General features: G+C 39.4%; 1 protein-coding gene across 1 annotated transcript in view; it reads left to right on the plus strand.

Annotated features, from left to right (window-relative positions):
* The window catches only part of BANK1 (B cell scaffold protein with ankyrin repeats 1), a 169,279-nt gene that overhangs the window by 139,233 nt on the left and 14,130 nt on the right, over nucleotides 1-15,916 (plus strand). The window contains 3 exon segments of the mRNA XM_034064453.1: nucleotides 5,636-5,744; nucleotides 8,356-8,643; nucleotides 11,589-11,858. Of these exon segments, the coding sequence (XP_033920344.1) occupies nucleotides 5,636-5,744; nucleotides 8,356-8,643; nucleotides 11,589-11,858 (667 nt within the window).

Here is a 15,916-nt window from a genome sequence, read left to right on the forward strand (position 1 = left end):
CTGCCATCCATGCATAGGCTTGCTCTGAGGTCTAGATAATCAACATCTGCCTGGGAAGAAATATAGTAGAGGAAACATTATCCAACAAGTTTTTAAATGAATTGGTAAGGTTTTGATGTTTAAGATGAAGGAAGTAGTTAGGGGATTTTTTTCTTTGTAAACAAAAGTGCTAACTTACCTCACTGTGGTGGAAAGATTGAAAGAGAGCAACCCCAAATAGAAAAATGAAGTCCAGAGGAAGTAAAAATTGCATCAGATTACTGAGGTCAAAGATAGAAGTGTAGCATAGGCATGTAAGGACATTATGAGGAAGACCAAGATACAAAATGAAATGTATCTAACAAGAAAAATCAGAACTAATAAGAAATGTTTTTATAAGGCTGGTTTTCAGCAGTTCATTGTCAAAATGGAAAGGTTTGTTTATTACAGTCATCCTGGTTCCTGTACTGTTCCATACCCTATTAACAATTTAGATAATAGACAGATTTTTCAAATTCCTTCCAACTCTGCAATCCAGTGTAGTGATTTATGTAGTGAATTAATTCTCATACAGTTACACAAAGTTTGGGAGTGTTCGCAGTTTACATCTACTTCCAGGTTTTTAAAGCTGTTGATTTTACTTAAGAAAGGACTGTATGCAGTATTGAGGTCTGCACTGAAGAGAAAAAAGGAAGAAAAGACACTGACCATGTAAGTGCAAATGAGTACACATCCACTTGGTTTTCTTTTATAATTATGTTTAGAGAAAATAGTGCTTGTTTCTTTAGGATGCTCTGACCCCAAAGACAAAGTCATTCATGTACCTGCACAGTTGGTATCAGGTAATTTTAAAAGGACTATTGTACTTGCATCTGGGCTTTATGTGCCTTCACAGCCTTTCTAGCAAGCCCATATAGACTGTGATAGCTTTAACCAGCATTTGGCAACTTGTTTTACAGAGTCCAAGGGTTATCTTGTTGCTTAATAGTCAGAAGAAGATGCCTAAAGCTGTGTCTGTAGGACAGCTGTACCAAGGTTGTCCTCTGATCTGAAATCTTGAGGCGGAGTAGTGGGAGACAGATGAATGAGCAATGCTTCTCTTGGCAGAGCTGCAGACTTGAATGTTGGGAGTGCAGTAAGAAAAAATGTTGTGGTGACATGTTATAAACAAATAAAGCAACCAGATGCATCTCAGCTCTGAAAGAATGGCCTTAGTGTGATGGGATAATATTTTGAGATGTCTGATAGCAAGCTTGAATGGTTTCCATCAAGCAGCTGGAAAAGCCCTGGAGTTCAGAAAATGAAATAGTCTTTGTCCTAAACAAATTAAAGGCAGCACCTTTAGTTTAATCTGGCATTCAAAGTCTTGTTTCTTCCAGAAAAAGGCTTAATGAAGAAAACTGATAGGCAGGTGAACTGACTGATGTGTGAAAACTGAATCAGAATTAAGATTATAGTTAAAATTTAGGTGTGGGCTGCAGGGAGCTGCCTTGTTTGTGCTATCCTGCTTGGTATGCTGGTTACAGGAAAAATAATTTGTACTGAAACGAAGGGAATCACCTAGCTCAGCCAGTAATGCACTGACTTTTGGAAAATAAAACCTTGTTTCAAGGAAGAAGCACATGATGTTCTTCAGGCATCTTATACACAGGATGCAAAAGCATCATTTCATCCTGTAGGAGAAGGTATTTAGGGAGAATGCTGCAAAGTGTACCATGGTACACCTGGCAGAGTCTGACTTACATGTAGGGAAGAAAATAGTGTTAAGTTCCAGTATTTAAGATTCACTGAAGAACCCCACAGAATATTATGTATGCATGTCATTTAGCATTGTAAGTGCCTCTGCAGTAATCTGCCTTGTTCAGGTTTAAGGAGTTTGCCAAGACAGCATGAGAGTCACCAGTAGGATGGTGATGAACACTGGACAGCACAGAGCTGTGACCTGTGAAGGCAAAGTCTGCAAGAAATGAGAGGATAATTCACAGAAGGGATGACAGGTTTGTCAAGAAAGAGACACAAAACTGTCAAATCCATGTCAACTTTTTAATGCTTGATATTTAAGCCTAAACAAGCAACTCCTTGTTAGTCCATACAATAACGCAAATATTCCAGTGCAATTCTGTAAACAACCCTATATCACATCAGAGACTAACTTCCATAGGAATAAAAACTCTTTTTTTAAGTCAGCCTTAACTGAAGAGAATATCTTGTCAAAAGGGTCAGTGAGAATTTTACAAGCAATGGTAAGAATTTTCTCCAGCAATTTTTCTATTGCAGCAATCCAGAAGAACTGAGGACGTAGGAGAAAGAATGAATTCCCAAATTGTAATACAGATATGGAAGTCTCTGTTATGTATATTTATTTATTTATTTATTTTAAGAAATACCATCTCAATAAGATGAAATGGAGATGTGAGTCTGGATTTAGAGTCACAAGGGAGGTAATTATTCAGTGTAAAAAAGATAGAGAGATATACATATATACACACAACTGAATTTCGGCTTATTAGGGGCCAATTTTCTGGAAGAAAATGACAACTAATACGGAGACAATCGGAAAACAGTGGAATCAATCACATAAGAATCGCATGAATTAGTGAATTATTGCCCTAAGAATTATCCCAGTTTGAAAGCTGTAGAGGAATCTCCCATAAAGACTTCTGTGTTACTTTGTTTCTGGGAACATAAGATATGGATGTATATGTATATCCATTTATATTTTATATATAAAGACTTATGTGAGCTGCAATTGATATACTTCCCTGTGAGTTACTGGTTTTAATGAAGTGCTGATTTCCAGCTGCTCCTCACTTTTGCTCTAACTGGATACAATATCACTGTCAGGTTAGATTCCTCTGAATTCTTTCACATTTCACTCCTTGCTGTACAAGAAGGTACAAAGCACCAAATTTCAATGGTATGGGCCCTTACCATGGGGGAGGGTTCCCTCTTGATAAATGATTCACTGGAGGGAAATGTTTTTGATGGGTAAGAAAATCCTTTGTCTAAGAAGGAGGAAATCTTTAGAAAACATACCTTAAGAAGGATGGCTTTTCAGAAGGGCATTGCAAAAAAAATGCTAACAGGATGTTTATAATAATTTTGCTAATGGCATTCCTGAGTAAATAACTGAGGTAAATTGGTTCAGACTTTGTATAAAAGGGACAGCTTTGAAGCTATTAAAAAACTCAGCCTTTTTGAAAGACAGTTAAAATTTCTGAAAGCAAATTAAGTATCTACCTTTTGATGTTGAGAGGTGGCATTTAATCTTGGGACTTGAAACATTATCAGACTTTCAGAGGACTTTCAATTCATTCCAACATTCCTGTTGCTTTTTGAGGTAAGGAAATTTTATTGCTAACTCACAAACTAGAGTTTCAAAACTTTGTAGTCCTTTTCCATAGTCTGTTGTGAGTAGTTCTGTGCTGACAATAGCAGCTTTTTTATACCTTTTATGTAAGAGTGGTTTCTAATAAAGTTACTTCTTCCTTTGGAAACTGGCTTGACATCTGTAAGAAATCTCTGAGTACATCAAAGAACCATATTCAGCCAAACAGACTCAAAAGACTTTAAAGTTCAGGTCTGCATGTATATTGTACACTACATTCTAAATTCAGCTGCAGAAACATCATGCTAGTTATGCTATTACATTAAAATTATGTGACCCAGCCCAGACACTCTAAACCTAAAAGTAGTGGGCATTAGTTCAGGGCATCATGGCAAGTTTTGCCATCTCAGTAACAGCATTATTCTGATTCAGCTACATTGCTTTGCATTCTTAAATAAGGACACTCTGCCTTTGGAGACACTGCACCATTTTCAGCTGCATGGTTTCACCATTCCCAGTGTCAGAGGAGGCCTTTATCAATAATCTATTCATTATACGGAATCTTTTTTCTAGTCTGAACATATTTAGTTAAAGACTGTTTTCATCTGTTCAGCTTTTCTCTGTCTCCAAGGTCCACGAGACATTTAGGAAGTGTAGTCAGTGGCTAAACTTCTGAACTGCATCCTGAATTCTAGGAAATCTTAGGAGATTCGGCATTATCTGTGGAGCTACTCTAAGCTAGCAAGGCAAGCTGATCTTCAGTCTTCTGAAACACTGAGGTTTCAAAGGTGCATATTAATCATATCTATTCTGTTGTTTTCGTGTGAGTCACCAGGTTACCTTCAATTGAGAAATATCTTTGACAATGAAGAAAATCAGAAAGTGCCAGTTTTTTCCTCCACTTACCCTTTTGATCTCATTCTGCCAGCTGTCTATCCGTGCATACTTTGTGTTTGCAAAGATAAAAGAGAGCACCTTGAAAGAATTTCTCTGGTGTGGTACTCCACTGTAATAGGGGGACAGCTTTAATGCATCTAGAGCTTTGCTTGCTTGATTTCTTCTGCACACATCTTCTGTTCTGAGGAGAAATACGTAACTTTTCATGAAACCCTTTTTTCCCCCCAGCTGTGCAGTTACATTTAGCACATGCAGGCTTAAATCTTTTAGGAATAGATATTCTGAAAAGCTCTAACTTCAAGGCTGTTAAAAGGTATCCTATGTCTGTGAGGTACAGAGGAACCAGGTACATGATGAGGAAGTACAAGGAAAACAAGATTCTCTGATGTGCACATTATATGGGTATAGAAGACAGAAATGAATACTTTATTATTGGAAGCAGGTATAGATATGTAGAAATCCAAGCGTCTTCTTAAAGGAGCAAAGCAAAGTGGGTCAGGGAGATGTTTGATGGCTGTGCTGTCTTGAAGACTAGTATTCATGAGGTGTCTGTGTACATGTGCAGCAGGGAAGTAGGCATTCTGGGTTCCCCAGAAAACCCCACCATTTCTCCAAATGTTTTCCCCTTTCACACAATTTGATCTCTGTCCTTCTGACAGTGGTGCTGTGTGCCAGGAGGCTGCAGGATACTAGGAACAAACGTCGATTATGGCATGAGCTCATAGGAGTCGGTTTCTGTGCATGCAGAAGGGTCTCAGTTCTTCCTCTTGACTTCACTGTCCACTAATCTGCTTGTAATTAATCTTGCAGACTGGATGATATATGGTGTTTCTCTGCCTGCTTTGGGGCTGGTGTATTCAAACTCCCAGGCCTGACATTTTGTAATTCAAAATTCCTGAACAATTATTGAGGGCTCCATTGTGCTTATGCAGGAGTGTTGTGGGAATAAAGTGCCTGCTCAGTTCTTTGGAAACAAGGTACCTTTTGAAATACCAGTTCTTTCTGAAAATCAGCAGTTGACAAGTGTGTGATGTGTATTTCAAGACAACAGAACTATCTGTACCTGTGTATGTTACAAGTTTGCTCTTAGTAGCTAGGGGTGAGCAGAAGTTTGTTCCTCTTCTGCTTGAAGAAATAACTTAGTAACATTGTAGAGAACCAAGTGTTCTGACCCTCACCAGGCTGATTTAAAATAGCCCTGTGGGAACCCGAAACCTTTCTAGGGAAGCAAAACCCAATGCTTTGCCACTTTGGGGCACTGAGGTAGAACCACTAGCATGCTTTGCAGTCCTTTCTCTGGTTTTTCAGTGCACATGCAGCTTTTGGTACCAACCACAAGGATACAGGAACTGTTTGCAATGAGGCCTGCAGGGTGTGAAGATAGGAGATGCTGAGATCAAAACAAATGGTCTCCTTCGTTTTTCTTTCTAGATTAATACAGCAGATATTTTCACCAATTGCAAGCTGGAAGTAGAAGATGATGACACTTACATGGTTATGCTAGGCTCAGAAACTCAACCAGCCGTGAATAAGTCATGTTGTTAGACTGCTTTATCGGTAGCAAAGCATTCACTGTATTAAATGAGTGGGATTATGGACAAACAGAGGGGGCACATTACTTTCCATTTCCACATGTTACTGCAGCTTCCAGGGAGTGAGGGATTCAGTCATGGTAACAAAATCATTGCTCAGTCAGACCTCAGTGCAGCCACCACCCCTCCCAGTGCATTCTGAAAATCTGTGATCTCTGCATATAGAAAAGAGCTGAATTCTCTGAGTTCTCAAAGAGGGGAGGCACTGCCCACAGGTGCATCCAGCACCTGTGCAGAGGCACATTTTGCAGTGTGATGTTCATACATCTAAGCATAAATTGATTACAAGCTTATTAACAATCTGTGTGGTCATATGAATTCCCCTTGAAGACTGCAAATGAAATTGCATTTTTGCATTTACTGATGCCATGTATTTTGCATGAGTTTTATGGCATCGTGGATTATAACAATAAACTTTATCCTGTTTCTAGCTTATCTGCTTGTTAACAATGTCTCACATCCTGTATAAAAAGGATATTTTTTATTTGCTAAGTTTAAACTTGTTGCTTTTGTCCTGATATGTTTTCACTGCCTCTGTCACACTTTCTATGAAAACACCTCAGGGTGAGCACAAGGCAGAACACCACAGATTGTAACAGCTGGCTGTGTTAGCCAGCTAAGTACCCTAACCTCCCATTTGAATCAGTGGTGAAGGAAAGGCATCACCAAAAGATGAATCAGAAGGGAAACCTGCATCAAGGGTTGGTATTACTTGATCTGCATTTACTGTAAGTTTGGTGGTGGACTTCACTGTTTATGTTACTGATACGCAGATAGACTCCACAACTTGTCAAAGTTGTAAAATAGGTATGCTTTGTTCAGCACTGAGGCACATGGGGGATTCCTCTTCCAAAAGCATGCGTGCCTTTCCTTTGCCACTCAGTTTGTTTATGTTTCATAGAATAATTAGGGTTGGAAAGGACCTTAAGATCATATAGTTCCAACCCCCCTGCCATGGGCAGGGACATCTCCCACTAAACCATGTCACCCAAGGCTTCATCCAACCTGGCCTTGAACACTGCCAGGGATGGAGCATTCACAGCCTCCCTGGGCAACCCATTCCAGTACCTCACCACCCTTACAGTAAAGAATTTCTTCCTTAGATCCAATCTAAACCTCTGCTGCTTAAGTTTTAACCCCTTACCCCTTGTCCTATCACTACAGTCCCTAATGAAGAGTCCATCCCCAGCATCCCTGTAGGCCCCCTTCAGATACTGGAAGGCTGCTATGAGGTCTCCACGCAGCCTTCCCTTCTCCAGGCTGAACAGCCTCAACTTTCTCAGCCTGTCTTCATACAGGAGGTGCTCCAGTCCCCTGATCATCCTCATGGCCCTCCTCTGGACTTGTTCTAAGAGTTCCATGTCCTTTTTATGTTGAGAGCACCAGAACTGCACACAATACTCCAAGTGGGGTTGCACAAGAGCAGAGTAGAGGGGCAGGATCACCTCCTTCGACCTGCTGGTCACACTTCTTTTGATTATATAGACATGAGGTTGCTTCACACCTAATACATATGCAAAACATATTCCCATCTAGTATTATAATTAGTTTTCTGGCATTCATTCCATTGATGCACCTGCGCAGTGCCTCCTGGTAGTGGTCGTTAGGAGGTATTGAGGGTGAAGGCCTGTAGTTCCTCTTCATCACCACCAGTAACCTCTTGTTTTCACGCACACTCAATAGGGTTTTGGCTCCTATTCAAACCTCAGGTTCAGTACAAGTCGGTTTCTTGTATCTTAAAGCAGAAACTTGTCAGGCTTGCTAATTTTGTTACTCTGGTTATCTTTTGTTCCTTTTCTTTCTATGGATGCTATTTAAACAAGAATGTCTTAAATGTTAAATTATGATTCTTATCTACTACAATTTTGCTTAGCAGCTGTAACTCCTACAATTCTGCTTCACCATTCTAGCAACTTTGACTCCTACAGTTTTGCTTCACTAAGCACAATGACTGCTTAAGCAAGCAGGCACAATGCTAACCCTTTATTCTCTGTTATCATTACTGAGATTGACTATCCAAATCTTTTGGTGCTTTTATACATGTATCTTTTCCCATTCTTACACTATGTTCCTATTCTGTGGTCCATGGGCCACTAAAGATACAAGAGCTCCATTTACACAGGAGTACAGCCATGTCTTCAAGGGCAATGTTTATTTAATTTTAGAGAGATTTAAATAAGCACTTGTATAAAAACAAGTTACACAGCTGTGTGAGCTCCAGCTTTGTTTTACTAAGTGTGGCACTGTGCTGCACTGATAGTCAAGTATATTACGGAAACAAGTTAAGTGTATGTGATTTCAGACTGACAGCAGCTCTAGAGAAGTTTAACACTATATGCATGAAGATGGTGTGTATGAGAATAGCAAGATACAATAAAAACTTCCACTGTTGATTTGGTAAATATTTAAAAAGCTGTTCACTGACACTATGTATTTGACAGCTTTCCTACTGTATCATTTCATAAAAGTTTTATTAGCAATTGTGTTGCTTCTGTGGAATCCTTGAAACAGAAAATGTTTCCATATGGCAAATTTTAAATGAAATAATGCATTCTTTAGCATTAAAAAGCAGGCAGGACCCAGGAGATCAATATGGAATTGGTTCATGATGCCAACAAGAAGCTGAGGTGGGTGAGGAAAAAAAAGATGATGTAGAAGACAGAAGAGAGACAGAACATGAAGATCAAGAAGATTCATAGAGCTTTCACAGCCATCCTGACAATTTGTATGCCAGCATACCTGATGATCTCAAAGAGAACAGAAGAGACTGCTTTTTTTGTAAGAGGCCGCCTCCTCCTCCCGCTCGAAACCTGCCTGGCATCCTAAGACAGGATGATTTATCACAAGGTAAGACCTTGGGAGGAAAATAACCCCAGGCACAAACATGTGCAAATGCAGGCTAGGGACTGCTGTAGAGGTTATGTATGGTTACTTCTAATAGCAGTAGTTAGGCAGTATAGGTCTAGTTCTGCAAAACAAGCAAGTGCATATGAGCTTTCCTGCACCAAGATATTCATGACCAAGCATGTCAGCTGATACTGGGGTATGGGCTGCTGGGTTCAGGTTTTAGGTTTTCCTCACTCTGCCCATCTCGGAGAACTGCTAAATCATACATGATGCACTGGATTTACAAAAGGGGCCTGAAACAAACTACTGAGCCTGTATTTTTGTCAAGTATTTACCATTTTAAGATATTAAATGCTACCTTGATTTAATACAGCTCGAAATTTCACAGGTAGAATTAAAAGAAAGCAACTGTGCATAGAGAAGTAACAGTATATTAATTGCATTTTAGCCAATGTTGTGGTTATAAATCAAAAAACATATTGTGGTGCAGATTGAAAAGAGAGGGAGAAATTATGACCTGCAATGAAATTCTTGGCCTTCATTTTTTCCCCCTTTTTTCTTTTCATCCTTCTGCTCCAGAGTAAAAACCTGAAATTGTGTTGTATTTTGACTCAGTTGATGAGAAGCCCAAAGTACTATTTGCCTCTCTTTCAGAAGGGATGATTATAATTTTTTACTCATTGAGAAAATAAGTATGCAAAAGAATTCAAGCTTAAATAGCAGTCTTAAATAGTCACATAGGGGAAAATAAACCCTTCTTATTTGTCCTGGATACTACTGGTAAGTGCACACACAAATTGCTTCTCAGTTTCTCCACTGCTTATTACTGTTAACTCTGTTTTAAATGTGGCACAACCTAAGAGAGTCTTAAATTACCATCACCAAGCACACTGAAGTCATCCAAGTTCACGTAAGTAGATAGAAATAGCTTTCTAGCCTTACAGCCTATTATAGGTAGGGTTTTGTCCTGTTTTCTCTGTGAAAGCAAAAGCTGGAAGTCATAGGTGGATTCTAAAAGAAAGAATAAAATTAATGTTAAAGATGTGTTTTGCTTCCCATGAAATACTCAACTGCAGCTATATGTGTGCATAAATGAGAGTTCAAGTTTGGCATATAGGATTTGTTGGTGTAGGTTTAGTTCCTACTTATTCCTCTTTAGTTCGGAATAGTTCTCATAGCTCTACCATCAAGTAGTAATGTGACTGTCGGCCAAATGCTATCTATCTGTATGTGGGTACTAGCTTAGAAAGCTTCTTGGCTGAGTGCTGTGCTAGTAAGGCAGAGTTTGTCTAAAAACACTCCTGTGTGAATAGTTCATTGAAACATTCTGTGAAGCTTTCTGAAACATTAGCCTTGGTTTCCTCGTTGGGGAGTGAGGTGGAGGGGTTATCAGAATTCCTCTAAATAAGGACGAGGCTTGCTTTCAAGGTGGAGTTCTAATGTGTCATTGCTACCCAGTTTTATCAGCCACTTGCTTTAGGTGTTGCTGTGGGATACCTAAAGGCAAGTCCCCTCTTCCTGAAGCCTGTGTTTTGGTAGTGGCACAACAGTGCCCCATGTGGGAGTTAAAAGAAAGAGGATTCTGCAGAGAAAGGAACAGGATTTCCACAGTGACGTGGAAACAAAATATTTTTAATATTAAATTTGGCAGGTGTATTAATCCCAATTGCTGCTTTAAAATGCATTTATGGCTTAGCCAGAATGCATGTTGATTGTACGTATTAATAACACATCCCATTTATAAATATATCCCACTTACAAAGACTGTTTGGTTTCTCTGAACCCATAATAACCTCCCCAGGGAATTAAATGGTGGACTCTCCAACACTGGGCACTTGTAAGATTGGGCAGGACAGGATACTGGGACATCTAGGCAAGGTCATGCTTTGTCAAGAAAGGTTGGATCAGATGATCCCTGAGGTCCCTTCCAGCCTATGGAAGGAATGCTCTGTGGGGTTCTATGATTCATAAACAGACAAAGCAATTCTTTAAATAGCAGCCAAAGGATTGAAAACCCCAGTAGTGACCATGGCCTAGTTTAGCAGATACACATGCACAGGCAGTAGATTACAACATGAGGAAAACATGACTCAGCGCAAGAATTCCAGGCTCCTGTTTTTGCAGGAGATGGGTAATCAGCACAAGAAAGTTAGAAACATCTATGGGAACACCAGCCTCAGTTATAGTTTTTAACTCTTCACAGTTTATGGGGTTTTAAAGACAAATCAAAACAAACTCAAGTGTTGGGAAACTCAATTCCTTTTAATGCAGTAAAATGTAAAAGGAATGCAAGTACTGAGTTGTTATACTATGAAATATATGAAATGTAGGAAGTACAGAGAGTCAGAGGAGTTACTGGTGGGGGGATAGTCTTAGCATAGGTTATAAGAGGTCATAAATTTCATCCACCCTGTATGGGGCTCTTTAAACTGTTTTTTCACCTTCTCTTACACTCCATCTTAGTAAAACCCTCAAAACCATGTGGGGCACTTAAGATATAGGAAAGACAAACCCCAGCATTTTCTAGAATAACGTTCAATTCTGAAGTCGTTGTTGCAGCAGTTAACAAATAGCCTGACTACCGAATGCCAAGGGCCACAGGTATCAGTTACTTGGCTTCACCATTAGAGCACATATTTGTGTGACTCTGGTGGGAGCACCTGGGGCACTCAATATTTCTTTTAAATAAGCCCATTTATTTTGGGCTAATAGCTAAGCATCAGGTTTTGATAATCTGATGTGAAATCACAAGGATGCTCTGAAGTTGGAATTATTTCTCTGTGACTTCCTTTCTACTGACTTAGATGATCAGAAGCCTCTGAAAATCAGAGCACTTTAGAGGTAAAATTAAGTCTCAAGTTACTTTAGGAACTCTAAAGCTGTAAGTTAAGTCCTGATCTCATTTCTGAACTGTATATATGGAACACAAGTCCTCACTTTTTCAGAGAGGAATTCTGTGGAGGACAGAAGTGAAAGACAACATGGTGATGGATTTATAACAGCATGCTACAAAGAAGATACGTGCGAGAGAGACAGTGGAGGGGAAGACCTGTACACTTTCAGGACACTGGATGAATCTGTGTATGACTTCATACCGGTTGAGGAGGAGGAGAAAAGGAAGGAACTCAAGTCTTTTATCATGAACAGGCCACCAGCCCCTGCCCCTCATCCAGGATATTCACCAGTCAGGGAGAACTCTCCCTATATAATGCAAGGTTAGTGTGCTGCTTTGTAAATGTTTGCTGTTAGTATATAGACTTGTCTCTTTTATTTGATGAATATTTAAAAGACTTGTTCAGTTAATTTTAAACCAACAAATAAGTTGGTTGACTCAACCTACTCTCTCCTTCCAAATGAGCTGAGAACATCTCAGACTAATGTTAATTTTCAGTTTGCATCTCATATAGCATCATTGTTTTTGTTTTAATTTAAAAAAATTATGGCCATATGATGAAAAATAAGAATCACTGGGTTAGCTGGGGGGGAGCATGTCTGTTTTAATAGTGCAATATAAAATGTGCTATTTGAATTGCCTTTGCTTTTAGTTTCTGTATCAAAATGTTCTTAATTCTAAGAGAGAAATTTTAGATAGATAGATAGATTTTTTTTTTTTCCTTATGAGAACAGTAGGGAGAAAGGCCTGTGTGAGAGCTCCTCTTTCAAATCCCCTTTCTCTAATGCAAGATGCTAGAAATGGCCCCTGAGGAAAAACTATGTCCTTTTACCATTTCTGTAAAAAACAGGGGACCTTTTGGAGCTTATACATGGAAATTTAAAGCTGGAAGAAATCTTGGGTATCCTGCAGTTCAATTCAGGCAGGCCAAATTTCAAAATAACAAAAGGGATTTCTGCAAACCTGCTGCAGAGATAGATCTCTGAATCCCACAATACATACTGCCTGCATCACCAGCTCCCTCTACAAAAAGCTGGCTATGCATAAGAATAAATGGTAGAAAACCAGGCTGAGAAAGGTTACCAGTAGATTGCCTACTCCATCCAGTGAGTATTCTGCACTAAAATAGGATTAATGCTACCTAGCTCATCCTACCAAATACAAAAGAGCACCTCCTTTTTCATGCCTATTTCAGTCAGTGATTTATTTTAATATTCTTAGCTAGCTCTCCTCCTCCAGGCTGTGTAACTCCAGGTGAGGGCCAGAATGTGTGGGCTAACACATTTATCATTTAGTTGCTCTTTCTTCGGCACGTTCAGGAGGTACAATGATGAATCATTACAGTACTTAAAGGGTAATTCAAGCACGAATGTGTAGGGGGCCTGTTACACCTGCAGAAGTCCTGAAATGGCTGCTTTTACTGAGATTACTAGTGCTGTGTTTCAAATCTTTGTTCTCCATCATCATAGACAGGCTAGTGACTTGAAAAACCCTTACTGTAAAGATGCTTTATTTGGAAGATCACTTTTACTGTCTTTTATTGCACTACAGTTTTTCACTTTGTCTACTCTAGCTATTCGCTAAGAGACTGAGGAACTGCTTTGATGGGTCTGTGGTTCTTTTATACCATATACTTATATATATATATATATACACACACACACACTCCTCCACAGTTTTTAGCTTTGCTTTTGTGAGCAGGTAGTGGTAGAAAAATAGACAAATTAGTTTCCTGTTGTTCTGTGGAATGAGCGCTTCAAGAAATCTTCAGCTGACCACTTGGGTTTCCTTATTGCCTGGCCATCCTGCTAGATCTAAGTCTGGAGTTTATCATTCTCCTGTTTTGTTCAGAGATTCCTGAGATAGTGAAATTTAGGACAGAAGTGAGGTATCTTCAGCTGATTTTTTTTGTAACTTGATTTGGCAGGTTTTGTCCTTCTCCACACCGGGTAAAAAATTCTTTATCCAGTCCAGCAATATACGAGTTACCAGTTTATTATATGAAAACTGCTTATAATCATAGAAGATTGATTGTTTTGGCTGTAGAAAACAGAAAATTTCATTTCGGTCCATCATTAAAATCTTCGTATGTTTGTAGTCATCGCTTTATAATTTAGTCTAATCAGTGTAAAATAAAATTACTCTGACTAGGGCATATATATGTTTTTCATCCCTCAAATAAATTGATAGTTTCAGGGTTTGTTTTCATATATTATGTTATAAAGACTGTTGCAAACGTTGCCAGTTGAAATAATCGAGAAGTTAGAATTGAGGTAATTTTGCTGCTTATTTCTTTCTCTCTGCCACAAGCATTCAATACAGTCCTTAAATATATAGCCATGTATTGCTATATATTACAGCTCTTTTGTTTCATCTATTTGTTAAAGTGAGTGAGCATAAGATGCAGAACTTTTTGGTGTTTTTCATTCCCATTTTTGTTTAAAATATACTTTGTGCCTTTCTGAAACACTGTTCTTTCAGACCTTCCTTCAGTAAACCCTTTGATTTGTTCTGGATGCACTGAGGTTTTGGATGCCCAATATGAAATAAGTGAGATGCCATTTTTGAGATTAACAGCCTTATATAATATTCAAAGCAGAGATCCCAGTGATTGCAGTGGCCACTATGAGTGTTCAGAAGTTCATGTTAAATTATTAGTGTGACTAGCCAGCAGTCTTAACATCAGGGATTCACAAGCCTGATTGCTGGCTGAAATTACTTGTTTGTGGTTACGCTGGGGCTTGGTTGGAGAGAGGAGTCCTGTTCCGCAGGGCAGCTTTTAGTTACTTAACCAAGGCATCCTTCCCTCCACTGTGTTCTCTCTCCATTGACTGAATACCTTTTAACTTCTGTAAGAAACACATTGTCTTCACTGCACAGTTCTGGTTATCTTCAGAGCCATTCCCTTCTGGTGTTCAGTAATGTACAAATTCTATGGGGAAAATGGGATTAGAGAACAAAGCATGATACACATCAGAGGGCCGCATTAAGTCACAGTCACCCACAGCTGGATGGATCCCTCTGTACTCTGGGAAGGAAAGGACTGCAGGGCCTGTTGTGACAGTGCATGCAGAGGTGCAAAAGAAGGATTTCTTTTTACACCTTCGGTATCCACAGAGGTGACAGAAAATTCTGGGCTTGTTTATTGGCAGAACATATGCGTAAGCTATGCAATGCCTTTTGCCTCTTGGATTGCATGCTAATGTCTCCTTTTTAATTACACTCTGAATTCGTCAGAACAAATCAGGTGGCTGAATCCTCATGAGGGTTTTCAGCACACATTGAAGTCAATGAAGTTACAAGAGAGTATCTTCCCCTTTCAGCAAAAGTGGTGGTGTTTCCCTGAAAATAGCAACAAAGTGAGCAAATAGGCCTCTGCGATAAGTAGCCTTCAAATACAAGCTCAAGGTTACACTAGGCAGAGAGCCTGCTCCCTGTAGATTTACCCCTTGGCGCTTTAAAGGACAGGTAATTGGTACTGCTGCTCTAGAGAAAACAGAGATAAAACGTGACAAGCCCATTTTTAGTCTCAGAGCAAGATGAACACTTCCAAACCTAGGCAGCAAGCCCTCAGTGATGCAAGGTGTCGTAACTAAACTACTGCAATTTGCAGTTTGAGCATCTGAGCTGAATTTGCTGACAAATTCTGGGAAACATGAGTAGTTGAAAGATTGAAAACATAAGTGTTCAGATTGCTTTTGTCCAGTTTCACTTCTTCTGTTTTCAAATTTTAATGAATGTGCTAACTACTGTTTTGAACACTGCTAAGTGTACTGCATCTTTAACAAACAGGGAGTACATTTGTTCTTTAATTTAGACCACTGCAAGAATTCTGCCTTCAGTGCAAAAGGCTCATCAACTGATGGAGCCACAAATTGGTGCCAAATAGCTTTGTTGTCCAGATGGTGTGCACTCTTATGTGCTCCCTTTCCATTCATCAAGTGCTTAGTACCCCTTTGTAGGTTATTTTGGTGTTTTTTTCGGCAGCGTGCTGCCAAAACAACTGTTAAATAAATGTATGAAGGTGTTGTGTTTTCAGTTTACGGTGTGATTTTAATGTTCCCTATTGATACCAGGTCTGATTGAGCTGGAAAACAAAGTCCTCTCTCTATTGTTAGGGCAGGTGCATGAGTTTCTGTCAGGCCTCCCTACCACTTTTGAAGTCTGACCTACCAGGACTGCCAGAGGGCTTGAAGATTACTGTCCTAGTTCAATCATTTACCTCTTATCAGAGACCACCTCTCTGCAGCAAGGACACCTGTCCTATAACAACATAAATAAGACTTCATATGTCTACAGCCTTTGTTCCTTTGCACAAAGGAATGTATTTCCCCTCTGTGCACTGGAAAAAATTTACTAGTTAAAGATAGCTGTCTGTGA

This window comes from Melopsittacus undulatus, chromosome 7 (genome assembly GCF_012275295.1).
Source record: "Melopsittacus undulatus isolate bMelUnd1 chromosome 7, bMelUnd1.mat.Z, whole genome shotgun sequence".
In the NCBI taxonomy this organism is placed as follows: Eukaryota; Metazoa; Chordata; class Aves; order Psittaciformes; family Psittaculidae; genus Melopsittacus; species Melopsittacus undulatus.